Source organism: Fistularia commersonii, chromosome 12 (assembly GCF_037954325.1).
Source record: "Fistularia commersonii isolate RoL2024-O1a breed Wild chromosome 12, RoL_Fcom_v1.0, whole genome shotgun sequence".
NCBI classification, from domain to species: domain Eukaryota; kingdom Metazoa; phylum Chordata; class Actinopteri; order Syngnathiformes; family Fistulariidae; genus Fistularia; species Fistularia commersonii.
Window position 1 is genome coordinate 8,326,717 of NC_141295.1, and position 14,241 is coordinate 8,340,957.

Consider the following 14,241-nt stretch of genomic DNA (forward strand, 5'->3'; position numbering starts at 1 on the left):
AAATTGAGTACAAATGATTTTTTTTTTTCCATTATTTAATTAAGATAAACATACTGAACTGCAAAAATCTGGTTTACAAAATTTCCACAATAACAAACTGACTTGAGATGTACATAGGTCTTAGGGGTTTGAAACATAATAGGAATTCAAACTAAAAAATTAAGGAAAATGGTATTTCATATGCTAAAATGGACAACCAAAACAAGAACAACAGTGGTTACAGAATGATGCTCAGTGTAGAAACAGACTGGTGCAATTAGCACATTGCTTTCATCATTTTAAAAAAAGGAAGATTAAGGTCAAATCTTATTACAAGACAAATAATATAAACACCCCCAACCCTTCTACCTATAGTTTGTTTTTGAAACTGTGACCTACTTAAAAATTTTAAAATTCTCCACATTCATTCAAAAAAATAGGTATAAAATTGCATTTTCCATTCACCTCCAATGTCACAGAAAATGTATGATAAAGATCATGAGTGTTGTGAAATGCAGGAAAAACTGAAACAAGAATGACAAAATGCAAGCAAGGAAATATTAAAAGATGTCAGATAAATTCTTTAAAACCAGATGATAGGGATCGTGATGAGGACAGATTGAAACAGGAAAAAAAAGTAGGTGATGAGGGGATCTTTCTTAAGGTTATGTACGGGCGCTTCTCTCAGTTTCTGCAAGACACTCTCTGACCAGTGCACGGGCATGGATTATACCTGTAAAAAACAAACACCAGAAGAAAAAAAAAAGAAAAAAAAGAAATCAATACTTGGACATGGAATAACAAGATGGAGTACCAGTTACACCTAGCACCTGAACCTTACTCTCTTCCTATATGTCTGCATAACAGTCACTTGCATGTCCTGATTTGTCTCACATGGCCCCTGGAGTGTCCACAGACCACATTGATTCTTCTCTGCCACTGTCTTTTCACAACAAGTTTACTTTTGATAAGAGACACCAATCAGAGCATTTCCTAACATTTTGTTGAAAATTGTAGTCGAGATATAGACTGTAAGCTGAAGACATATGGGTCTGTAATGTAGTTTAAGAAAAAATGACCGTGCCTGTCCTTGAAAAATAGATATGGCTACAAACATCTAAAAGTATGGAAATCCATGACACAATTGTATGATTAGTGTAGACCGTTGGACTCATTAGTCCTAAACAAACTTTTAAGTTAGGGCCTGAAAGCAGCAATGTCTCCAGGATGTTTGCTGTGTCACACAAGTGATATGATGCATGAAAAGACATCTTGAGCAAGTAATGGGCTGGGAAATACCTTTTTGTGATTGCTCAATGTGCTACATAATTTATGCTGAAGCTTATTATAAAGATTGTGCGTGATCTGACATTTTGCCTGTAATATGAAGGAATTCTTTAGTACTAAATGAAATTTTTGGTATTTCTGGGTTTTCAGTGACAGTTCTCAGAATAGGCATGAGCAGTAGTATGAATTGAGTTGTTGGGGATAAAGAGGGACTTTGGGTTAGAGGGACCTGAGTTAGTCTAAGTACATACACGTGGTCTGAGTTTGTTAAAAAGATAGTTCTGCTATGGAACCTGCCATTGCAAATTCTTTCTTAGGGGAATTTCCACCAGTTTGCCCTCCTGATATAGACGCACATTTCATGCGCCTTCACAACACTTCACAAATTGACGATGGAAAGTCTGGGCCTCTGTGCTTAGGCTGCCTTTCTCCGCAGCCCAGAAAATTGATGAATGGATGGATAGCTTGTTATTGCTGGTTGTGGTAGTCAATCTCATGATGGTGTTTAGATGGCTGAAAGGTTCACTGCCTTCTTCGCACTCGAATATGGTATCACCTAAGGCTTTGCACAAAATGATCATGTCAGGGTCTCCGTTTGAACAAGAGTCTCACCTTTCCCTGCTTGTAGCCAAGACTGACTGATTTAGGTGGGAATTTAAAGATGTTTTTGCCAAACAGTGCCACATTAGAGACCATGAGGAAGGCCAAGCCATTACTGGATGTAGCTACTAACTTTCATGCTGTTTTTCACATCTGTCCTGGAGCTGATGGGGGCAAATCAGACAGTGGTGTAAAGTGAATTGGTAACAATAGACTTAAAATTTTCATGTAGGGCAGCTTTCATCAATCTTGCTCAGATCATATGCAAGAATGTATTTGTTAGCGAAGTCTGCTATGTATAGCCTTGCAACAAATCGTCAGGTCAATAAGTATTTGATCCCCATGTGATTTTGCAAGTTAAAATAAATAAGAAATCACATTGTATGATTTTTTAACAATTTATTTGTAAATTACATGGTCAAATAAATATTTTATTCCTCGCTTATCAGACAGATTTCTGACCCTCAAAGACCTGTTCCTCTGCTTTTAAAGTGTCAAACTACACTCTGCTCATCATTCTGATTAAGTAGCCCCCATTTGAGGCTGTTAGCTTTCCTAAAGACACCTGTCCACCCCACAATCTGTCAAAAGTGTAGCAGCCAACATGAGTAAAACCAAAGAGCTATCGAAAAGACACATGAGACAAAATTGTTGACCTTCACATAGCTGGAAAAAGCTACAGAGCAATTGCTAAGCAGCTTGGTGAAAAAAAAAAAAACAACTGTTGGAGCCATTGTCAGAAAATGGAAGAGGCTAATGATGACAGTCAGTGTCCCTTGGACTGGGGCCCCATGGAAGATCTCTCCTCGTGGGATATCAATGCTGCTAAGAAAGGGTTAGAGTTACACAGGAGGAGCTGGTCAATGACCTGAAGACAACTGGGACCACAGTTTCCAAGGCAACTAACAGTAACAGACAGACGAAATGATTTAGAATCATGCATCGCACGGAAGGTTCCCCTGCTCAAGTCAGCCCATGTCAAGGCCTGTCTGAAGTTTGTTGAGGACCATCTGGATGATCCAGAGGACTCATGGGAGAAAGTTTTATGGTCAGATGAGACAAAAATTGACGTTTTTGGTCTTCACTCCATCTGCCATGTTTGGAGGAAGAAGAAGGATGAGTATCATCCCAATAATACCATACTTCAGTGAAGCATAGGGGTGGAAGCATCATGCTCTGGGGATGTTTTTCAGCACAGGGGCCAGGATGACTGTGCTGTATTAAGGAGATGGTGAATGGAGCTATGTATATTGAGATATTGGGCACAGACCTCCTTCCTTCAGTCAGAACACTGAAGATGGGTCATGGCTTGGTGTTCCAACATGACAATGACCCGAAGCACACGGCCAGGAAAACCAAGGAGTGGCTCCCTAAGAAGCGTATCAAGGTTCTAGAGTGGTCCATCCAGTCTCCAGACCTAAATCCAAGAGAAAATCTTTGGAGAGAGCTGAAACTCTGAGTTGCTCAGTGATAGCCCCGAAACCCGGGAGATCTTGAGAAGATCTATATGGAGGGGTGGGCCAAATTCCCTGCCGCAATGTGTGCAAACCAGGTGAAGACCTACATTAACCGTCTGACCTCTGTAGTTGTCAGCAAAGGCTTCTGTACCAAATATTGAAATTGTTTGACTCTAGGGATCAAATACTTATTTGACCTTGTAATTTACAAATTAACTGTTAAAAAAAATAAAATGAAATAAAATTAATTAATTAATTAAAACAAAAACAAAAAATCAGACGATGTGATTTCTGTTTTTTTTTTTATTCTGTATCTGGAAATCCAGTGGAAATACACCAATATAAAGATTTTAGACCCCACCATGATTTCTAAGTTCGAGAATTTGCTAAATCACAGGGGGATCAAATACTTATTCACCCGACTGTATCTAAGCCAATGATTGTAGCTCTTAAACCCTTAAATTTACCATAAATTCCAGACTACAGAGGGCACCTTTATATAGGCAGCATCTATTAATTTTTAAAGAAAAAAGAGATTGTGCATAAATGAGCTGCAAGCGTCCCCTGTTGAAATATAAGACGCAGCAAGATGTTACAGGAAAGATTTATTTTAGAACGTATGATTAAATAAATGACAGTAGCATCTACAAGAACCGGTACGTAACGAAAACATTTTTTTTTCAGAATGTATGCCGAATTTACATGCAGCAGCTCTATTTCTTTCTCCAAAAGCCAGACTGATGGCTTTCAAATTGATTTTGCTTTCAACTTGATTTCAGCGCATCTTTTTCATGATGGGGGTGTATGCAATAAGCGCAAAATGAATGATCTGAAGAATTATCGTAAATCCAAGTGCCGAACCAGTGTTGATGGAAGGAAGCTACCATAATTATTCTATGAAAATCTATAAATTAGCCACATCATTGTAAAAGGTGCAGTTCTCAAAGCATGTGAAAAAAATAGCGGCATATATGCCGGAACCTACTGTACTTAGTCTGCTAGTTCAAAGAAAGTCAGCCTAAGGGCAGCATAGGCCAGTGTCTCCCTGAGCCGGTCCCAAGCCCGGATAAATGCATAACGTTTGCCAAAACCAAACAAGCAAATTAGACCTAACAATCTCACACCAGATTGGTTAACAACAACAGACATTGGTACCGATTAACCTACAGGGTACCAGTGGAAATTGGGCTACTGTGGGACGAGGGAGGAGAGGAGGAAGCCTAGTTCAAAAGCAGAGGATAAAAAAAATGAGGAAAAACAAGAGTCTGGGACTGAGAGTAGAGACTTTGAATATTGGGGCAGTGACAGGAAAAGATAGAGTTGGTTGACATGATGCAGGGAAGGAAATTGGATATATTGTGTGTTCGGGAGACCAGGTGGAAAGGTAGTAAGGCTAGAAGTTTAGGAGCAGGTTTTTGGTTCTTCTATCATGGTACTGACAAGAAGAGAGATGGAGTAAGAGTTCTAGAGGTGAAAAGAATGTCAGATAGACTTCTGAGTCTGGAACTGGAAATTGAAGGTGTGATGCTCAGTGTTTTAAGTGGCTATGCCCTGCAGGTGGGATGTGAGTTTGAGGAGGAGGACGAGTTCTGGAATGAGTTCAATGAAACAATGCAGAATATCCCCTGAGATGAGACAGGGGTAATTGGTGCAGGCAAAAGGGGGGATGAAGAAGTGATGGGCAGATTTGGTAGGATAGGAATACAGTGGGACAGATGATGGTCGGGTTTGCAAAAAGGGTGGAAATGGCTGTGGTGAACACTTTTTTCCACAAAAGACAGGAACATAGGGTACCTTATAAGAGCAGAGGTAGAAGAGCACAGGTGGACATCTTTTACAGATGAGCTAACCTAAACGAGATCAGGGATTTACAAAGCCAGACAGCGTAGGATGCTGGTTTGTATGAAGACTCTGGTGACAAGGAAGATCAAGAGGACAAAGGCAGCGCAGAGGACAAAGTGGTGGAAGCTGAAAAGGGAGTTGTGTTGTGTGGTTGTATGGGGACTGAAGAGAACAGACCGGAGTACAGGGAGATATAGCATGAGTTAAAGGTAGAGGTAGCAAAGGCAACACAAAGGGCATACGAGGACTTGTATGCTTGGTTGGACAGTAAGGAGGGAGAGAATGATCTATACGGGCTGGCAAAACAGAGGTAGAGATGGAAAGGATGTACAGCAGGTCCGGGTTATTAAAGATAGAGAGGGAAATGTATTGACAGATGCTAGATAAGTGATGGGACAATGGAAAGAGTACTTTGAAGAGCTGATCAATGTGGGAAATGAAAGAGGTGAAGTGACTATTGTAGACCACAAAGTAGCTGAGATTAGTAAAAGTGAAGAGAGAAAGACATTGAGGAGGATGAAGAGTAGAAAGGCAGTTGGTCCAAATGACATACCTGTGGAGGTATGGAAGTGTCTAGGAAAGGCTACGGTAGAGTTTCTGGCTATATTATTCTGCAGGATCTTAGAGAGTGAGAAGTCGCCTGAGGAATGGACAAGTAGTGTGACGGTGCCCATTTTTAAGAATAAGGGGGATGTGCAGAATTACAGCAACTATAGAGGGATAAAGTTGATGAGCCAGAACAATGAAGTTATGGGGAAAAGTAGTGGAAACTAGACTGACAGCAGTAGTCAGCATTTGTGAACAGCAGTATGGCTTCAAAAAGAAAGAATACTACAGATGCAGTATTTTCATTATTTCTATTATACCTAGAAAAGCATATGACAAGGTACTGAGAGAGGAACTCTGGTTTTGTATGAGGAAGTCTGGAGTGGCAGAGAAGTATGTTAGACTGATGCAGGACATATATGCAAGCTGTGAGACAGTGGTGAAGTGTGCAGTCGGGGTAACAGAGAAGTTCAAGGTGGAGGTGCGACCTCATCGGGGGTCAGCTCTGAGCTCATTCTTGTTTTCAGTAGTGATAGGCTGACAGATGAGGTAAGACAGGTATCTCCTTGGACCATGATTTTTGCAGATGATATTGTGATCTATAGTGAGAACAGGGAACAGGTTGAGGTAGCTCTGGAAAGGAGAGGAATGATGGTTAGTCGCAACAAGACAGAATATTGTGTGCGAATGAGAGGCTACAGGGAGTGGAGACCAAGAAATTGGTGGATTTCAGTACTTAGGGTCTACAGTCCAGAGCAACACAGTGTGGAAAAGAGGTAAAGAAACAGGTTCAAGCAGGTTGGAAAAAGTCTCAGGGGTACTATGCAATAGAAGACTATCAGCCAGAATGAACGGAAAGGAGTAAAAAGACAGTAGTGATGCCAGTGATGCTGTATGGCCTAGAAACAGTTACAATGATGGAAGGGAAGGAGGCAGAGCTAGAGGTTGCAGAGATTAAGACGATGTTCTCTTTGGGAGTGACAAGGATGGATAGGATCAGGAATGGGTCTTTAAGACGAACAACACGTGCTAGATGTTTTGGATAGAAGGTCAGAGAAGCCAGACTGATATGGTTCGGTCATGTACTGAGGAGGGATAGATAGATAGAAGATATATGGATGCAGTGAGAGAGGATATGAATGTAGAGAGAGGAGGATACAGAGAATAGGGTTAGATGGAGAAGGTTGATTCGCTGTGGCGACCCCTGAAGGGAAAAGCCTACTTTTCTACTAGTCCTACTAGTCCTAAGTAGGCTCAAATGACCACTGGTACACCTCAGAAACATGCATAAGCAGGATGTGAAACAAATTGCGTCTTCCTATAATAATATGATAATTCCTAAGAATTGGATAGCTATGATTATGATGATAGCTATGACTTTGTAGATTTAATAAGCTATAGCCTATTTTAATTGTATCAATTTCATACAGAAGGTGGACTGACCATAAGAGCCTGTAAAAAGTTTGTTTTAAGATGGTAAGTTTTCATTGATTTTATAAAGGAGCACAGCAAAAGCGTAGAGATCCCAGTAAGGGACAACTCTGATGGATAATATATATATCCAAATACTGTTTTGACATTGAAGGGGTTACATGCAAAGTCTCCATGTTGAGGTTGGAATTCTGTGATGTTTCCAATGTAAGTGACGTATTGCAAAGTGATTGATATTTTTTCTAGCAGCTTCATGTTTTTCACAATTTGCAATAAGAAAATTCCATTAGTACTTGAAACTGCTTTTCATATTCATCACAGAACACATGCATTGTTGATTAAAACATACCTCTCTTTAGCCTCTCCATAGCGCTCTTGCTTCCCGCATATGTAGGCCTGATCTCACGGCTCATCTCCTCAATAACAGATAGAAGTTCACTGTAGGTGGACCCTTGGGACACTTTAACAGGCTATTGGACAAAAATATCAGGTATTGGAGACAAAAAAATAAAAGTTTGAGTTCAAAATTAATATATAAATAAACAAAATAAAAATAATCTAATCTTTTCCACACAGCAATTTTTTTTGGCTTGAAATTAACTTTCCCTCTTCATCAGACTACATTTATCTAACATACTATAATCTTTTCATCATGTTGATATGTCTTGACTCTTTGTAAATCTCAAAACTTCCCCAATAAATTGATTTTGGAAGTACTTCACAGTTTAAGTCAAAAACAGCCATCATAAAAAAAGGCACCCCAGTCCAATATATTTAACACTGTTTCAAAAGCTTAAATATCTTCTTCAGTTCTATAATTCTCTAATGTTCTCAACTCCATGTGAAAACAGCTTAAGTGAATTTTGCATTCCTTTGACAATAAGAGGACACCTTTCATTACTAATTATGTAATATGAGCAACTAAAAAGCAGCATCGAAAGTTAATTTTATGCAGTCTAGTAAACAAACCAACAAGGTCATGTCACATCAGTGACAGTTTTTACACCTTATGTGATAAAAAGTCTGGTCAATTTGTATCACAAAAGGGGTACTCAGTTAGTCTGTGTACGCTGCCACAACAGAAAAGAAAGCAAAAACAAAGAGTTTAATTTTCATCTTTAGTTCCATTAATTTAAGAGTTCAAATAGGAACCTTTGGTCATCCCTAAATGATGAAGCTACTCAACTAAGCTACTTTGCTTTAATTTAACAGCCTTACATGATACATGTTTGTGGACTCATTTCCTTCAGCTTTGTCTTCACTAACATAAGATCAAGCTAAACTGGGTTGAGATTACGTGACAGATTTGGGGCTGTTGATGAATATAACATTTAAATAATTTTATATTGCTGAGATGATTTTACAGCATGTTTTAAGTACTATGCACCTGCCCTCTAAAGACGTGTTCTTGTTGGGCAGTATTTTCTTAATTTCAGCAAAGAATTACTTTGCTCCAAACTGAAAACAAATTTATACTATCAGCCAAACTTTAATTATCATATTTGATGATGGACTTTACAGGACCCCCTTTCTTTCTCCGCCATTCCCTTTATTCTGTCAACAGTTAATTGAATATTGTTCTGTCAAAATCTTGTTCACAAAATGGAATAAAATTACTTGAAATTTTCTTTTTTTTTTCCTTTTTTTTTTTTAGAATAAAAACCAGGGCACTTAAAACCAGTTACCTATGGAGGGATTCGCTGAATATAAAGCCTGAACAAGGCCTTTCTACTGAGAAGAACATTCTGGTTATGGTCAAACTGAGAGGTATTTCTGCCCGGCCCAACATAGGAATCAATCAATCAAAAATACACTAAAACCTTAGTCCAAAAAAAAAAAAAAAAAAATGAGTCTCAGCACTAGACACTTACTTGATCCTTTTAGATGTTGTCTTTCAAAGTACAGATTCATTTCTTATCAAATATTTTACCGTTGACATTTGCACTTCGTCCATGATTTTGTATTTAGATTCATAAAGATAGTTTTTGATTACAGTGTGTAGCACGTATAAAACATCTCTAGAATGTTGATTTGTTTTAATTTTGTAGAAAAAAAAGGTATTAAAAACAAAGACTGCTCTGTCTTCTAAAAACAAATGAATCACCAACAATCTAATCATCTATCTGGAATTCTCTTTCTATCTGGAATTTTCTTAAAGTACATTTGATTCACTATAACAATTTCTCTATATAAGATATATGCTAAGTTTTTAATGTAGCCTCAGTGGGAACACACCAGTGTCTCTCTGAAGTGGTCCAAAGCACAAATAAATGCAGAGGGTTGCATCAGGAAGACTATCTGGCATAAAACTTGTGCCAAAACAAATTATGCTGAGACAAAAGAGGATTTACACCAACAATAATTAGTTGGTGTGAGTGAAGGATACAGAGAATATGATTGATACAGAGAATATGATTAGATGGAGGAGGTTGATTTGCGGTACTAAACCCTGAAGGGAAAAGCCGAAAGGAAAAGAAGCAGACATATGCAAAGTTTTTAATCTGAGTACCCCAGACAGATTTGATTTGTCATGACAAATCAAGCAAACACAATTATCTATGAACTTTTTATCTCTTAAATGTGCAATTACTTTGGTGTCTCAAAAAAATGAGAGCTTATGTCAAACAAGTTGAAGCGGCCTCAAAATACTCATCGACTGCGAGCACTTGCTTATTTTTCAATTTGCACAGGCACTACGGACCCTGGACAATAGTCTTCAAACAAGTTCCTATTTGCATAGTTTCTGATTCTTTTTATCTTTAAAATACTACTTTTCTACATCAATTATATTGTGTAATACTATGTATTTATTTTATTCTAAGAGTAGACTGTGGCATTCACTGTGAACAGCAAAGAAAAAACTTAAATGAGGAAACCCATGTCTTTATTGTGCGCATAAAAGTAAACGTTTTCGATCTTGAAATTCTGCTGTTTACATTCCAATCAATGCCGACCTTGTAAGACACGTTAGAATAGAATATGCCTTGCTTTCCTAAAATGTTTGTGCCCTGTTTGCATGTTCAAAAATAATCAGTCAGTTGGAGTTTCTGTGTTTTAAAATAAAAGTTGTCAGTATACCTTTCTACATTTTTACCTTAAATGTGTTATTGTCAATTATCTTTCTTGACCTGTGCCCAGTAAAATGCAAACTTTTCTTGAGTGAACTCAAATTCTGCAGTCCCCTCAACAAGCCTGCATTGTAGCTTATAGCTTGATTTCCAAAATCAACCACATAACTGTGACTGTACAACTATATTTCTGTTTGATGTGGCAATAACAAGTATTCCTGAATAAGAGTTTAAATCACCATATATTAAGGGTGCAGATAACCAATGCAGACATATTCCAACACTCGGGAATTTTTTTTTATCATAGCCTATTATCCTTTACTACTAAATACGGGTCAATTGACTTGGATTTGTGGCAACAGAAAACTTACCTGAACAAAACCCATTGAGGGTGGGCCAAAGTCACTGAAGGCTGGCCTAAAGTTAGATGACGAGGGCAGAGATGGAGATGGCACGGAAGAGCCTAGAGAAAAAGACAAACAATAAAATAGCCAAAATATTCGAAGTACAAATAGAATAAACAAAGAAACAAAGTCCTGTAATGGATAATAATTTGCTTTCATTTCAATTAATTGAATAAACACTTCAACATGATGTAGATAACACAGACAAACAGCTTTAACTAACCACACAAATTGAGATTTATTTCCATAACTATTGGAGCAATTAATTGTTTTGTTTGTTGTTTTTTGTTTGTTCTAAATACAGACAATATTGTTCTAAATACTCCAATTTCTCCAAATACTCCAAAAACACTAAGCTGAAATTTTTCTGACTACTGAGATTAAGGATTCGACAATTTAAAAATTGTATGTATTTTTGTTAGGGCTCATAGTACTTCTTGTTGATAACCTGACTTATTAAGCCAGACGAGTTAGATTTTGGTTATAACCTCAAATGTAACATAAGATGTATGGGAAAAGAGACACCACCAAATACTCTGAGTCATACATTTTGTATGACAGATAGGAACAGATGTACAACAACATCATTCTCTTTTAAAGCAGAATCCTTTGGAAAGTGAAGCTAAATTTTAGGCAAGTAGCATATCTATATGATGGCAATTTTGAACTTGAAATGTAATCATGGGAGGGCAACGAGACAAGTTGCAAATAATGTGAGATGTATAAGGGAAAAAAATAGGTGAAGACTGACTTCCACTAATTAAAAAGTCAATAAATTAATGTATCCATTCATCTACTCTAAGTAGGTGGTGAAAAGTTTTTTCAGGATTTTTTTTTTGTGATTTCATTTTTAGATGACTATTTTCTCATGAAAACCATCTAAAAAATAAATAAATAAATAATGACTGCTAATACAATATGTAGTAATACTTTCGTTGATTGAAGGCTACCATGTGGACAAAGCTAAAGGCTGATAAATGTAGGCAAAACATTAAAGTTGTATCGTTTCAAAAAAACCTGGAGGGGTGTGATTGGAGCCAGACGGAGCAGGAGCTATGGGTTTGTAACTCATGGCGATGTCTGCAGACAGCTCTGCGTATGACGCGCCACTTCCTTCGGTCCCGTCCACCCGGTGCTTATACAGTTTTACTGGAGGGGTTGAGCTCCTAAGAGCTAATTTAAAAAAATAAATAAAATTATTACAGTAAAACATAACACACAAAAACAAACTAATATACATTTCATTGAGCATAGCCCAATTAATATGAATTTTAACATGAATTTTAAGTAGAAATCTGTATTGAGAAACATAACGCATCACTGTATATGCATTTCTTGTTTTTCCAACCCAAATCCAATACTTGAAAGAGCGAGTAAGCACGGGCTCTGAAAAATGTTCAGTGTAGCCCTAAAACCTCTTCCAGTTGTTAGGTTATTGGTGATTATTTTTTTTGGTTTGAACTAAAATAATGTCTGGAACGGTTTTCAAGTAGCTAATATTATGTATTTCAAATAACATTCAGGAAAGAACCCACTACCTCAGTGCATTGCAAAATATTCCTGGCATCACCACATCCAAGGCTCATACATGGGAAAGAATTATCATTGATCACAATATTTAATCAAATAGGCAGCAGGCAGTGTTTGCTGCCACGCACAATAGAGAGAAGATTTGACTAACTTGCTCTAAAAGACTTCAAAGGGCTAATGTGCTACTTTGAATGGAGGCATGGATACCAAATTGGTGTTCTGATTCCCTTGCTGTGCCGTCTGTCTTTCGGTATAGTCTCTTTTAAACAAGACATGTTCTCTTGTGGCATTTTAGTCATGACCGATGTCCCCTACTGAAAATGTATGAAATACTCTGGCTTCTGGAGTACATAAGCATGTTTTTGTCACTGTACATGTTTTGAACTCTGCACAGTGGAGGCCTAAAATCAATCTTGTGAGTTCTGTCATTGAGAATCTATGAAGTGTGGAATGTAAACAAGACTTATTTGGTTTATCAGAGAAAAAAAATATATCAGCTTTTGTCAGATAATTAAGAAAAACAATCTGTATTTTGCATGTACTGTTGGAATTCACGTTTTATTAAATTTTTTAAGACTACATGATTGCCTTTTTTCAGTAAAATCTAAACATAAGAATCTATTTTTGACATGCAAAATACTAAAATGGCCATATATTGGTTTATTATTTCAGTAAATTTGAAGATATGACTTTAGATTCTGGAAGGCTATGGTTATTGTCATTGTTATGTTCTTAACTTCTGAGTTTTGACTTGTTTGTTTTTTTAAGTATATAAAATTCCTTTAATATCTTGAGTCTCTAGGAAGCTTATAGGATCGAGTGATTTGCGTGGATCCAGAAAAAAAGGAATTCTAGAAAAGTATTCTTTTAAATAAACCGGGAGTTCTTTGTTTGGGAAAACAAACAATATGACAATGTATCAGTGCTAGACGAGCCACATAAACTCATTACTAGACTGTTTTATTGAGAAACTTATTTTACCGACTGGTTGGTATTACTGTTCCGCATATGAATGCGCAATACAAGTAAACTTGATAGCATGTATTCACGTTCCTGCCCTATTAGCATAACCTCTTTTCCATGTTATATTATCGAAACTGGTGTTTGTGTAAAATGTGCAACAAGGATTAGTGAGAGGCGCGACACCAAGCATTTAAGTGTATAATTCACCCATCACACCGGCGTGGTTATAGTATGAATGAAGACCGTTAAAAAATCCAATTTAAACCTTGCAGGCGTCATAACTGATGTTTAGACATCAACTTAACTTCATCCATTTTCATTCTTTGTGTGTCCAAAAACTATTAAAAGTATGGATGCAATATTTGATGTGATCGTTCAGAGCACCAAGAGGTGCTGAAAGAAACAAAAGCTGCCATTAGCTAAAGAGGAAGGTGCCAGGCTAAATTTAGCTAGCTTTCGCCGGTTATCACAACATACTGCGAACGGAGGGTGTTTAAGTACATACAAACTAAATTATTTACCGTAATCGTAACATGAACGGCTGGAAAATACAATGCAGCCATGGTGTCAAAAAATGACAAGATACTAAGATAAGAATAGCTTTTCTTTTACCTTTTTAAGGAGAGTTATTATCTTCTGTGGGACTCGAGTCCTCTTCCTGTGTAAACTGAGCCTGCGCGGAAGGGAAAGCCCGGTTTGCCTTTTTTAAAGCTATACAATTGGTTAACGGAGTAGCTTCGAAGTTACTCCTCCCCAGGGCCATGCATTGTTCAAGAAGAACTTCAAAATAAATTACTCATGTGTTAAAAGACAGCATTATGAAGAGCAAGTGTAAATACATTAATACAAACAACGGCAAAAGGCATGTTTTGTTTAACGTTTTACTCTCTTAGAGCTGAAAACGTATTTAAAGGACTGTCAGGAGTACGACGTAAAATACGGCTTTCCCAGGCTTGGTAAGTTGCGTCCGCTTTTGTGTTTTACATTTGTTTTTGTCCAGGTCGCATTATTTTATGTCTTCGTCACAATTACCTCCACACCTTAAAATGTTCCTTAAAATGTGGAGTCGTACATGTAATGTTTTACCTCGTTGGTTGATTTGGAGAGAAGCTATAGTGACATTGTTTTCAGCTA

The 14,241-nt window shown here is 37.5% G+C and overlaps 1 protein-coding gene across 1 annotated transcript; it reads right to left on the reverse strand.

The window, feature by feature from the left end:
- Positions 1-11: 11 nt before the first annotated feature.
- On the reverse strand, positions 12-13,775 carry cdk2ap2 (cyclin dependent kinase 2 associated protein 2). Its single transcript, XM_086156817.1, has 5 exons — positions 13,720-13,775; positions 11,632-11,787; positions 10,582-10,673; positions 7,492-7,612; positions 12-712 (listed from the first exon to the last, which is right to left on the reverse strand). Exons 2-5 carry the CDS (start codon positions 11,684-11,686, stop codon positions 645-647), a joined length of 336 nt encoding a protein of 111 aa, XP_086012943.1. The 5' UTR covers positions 11,687-11,787; positions 13,720-13,775; the 3' UTR covers positions 12-644.
- Positions 13,776-14,241: the final 466 nt, after the last annotated feature.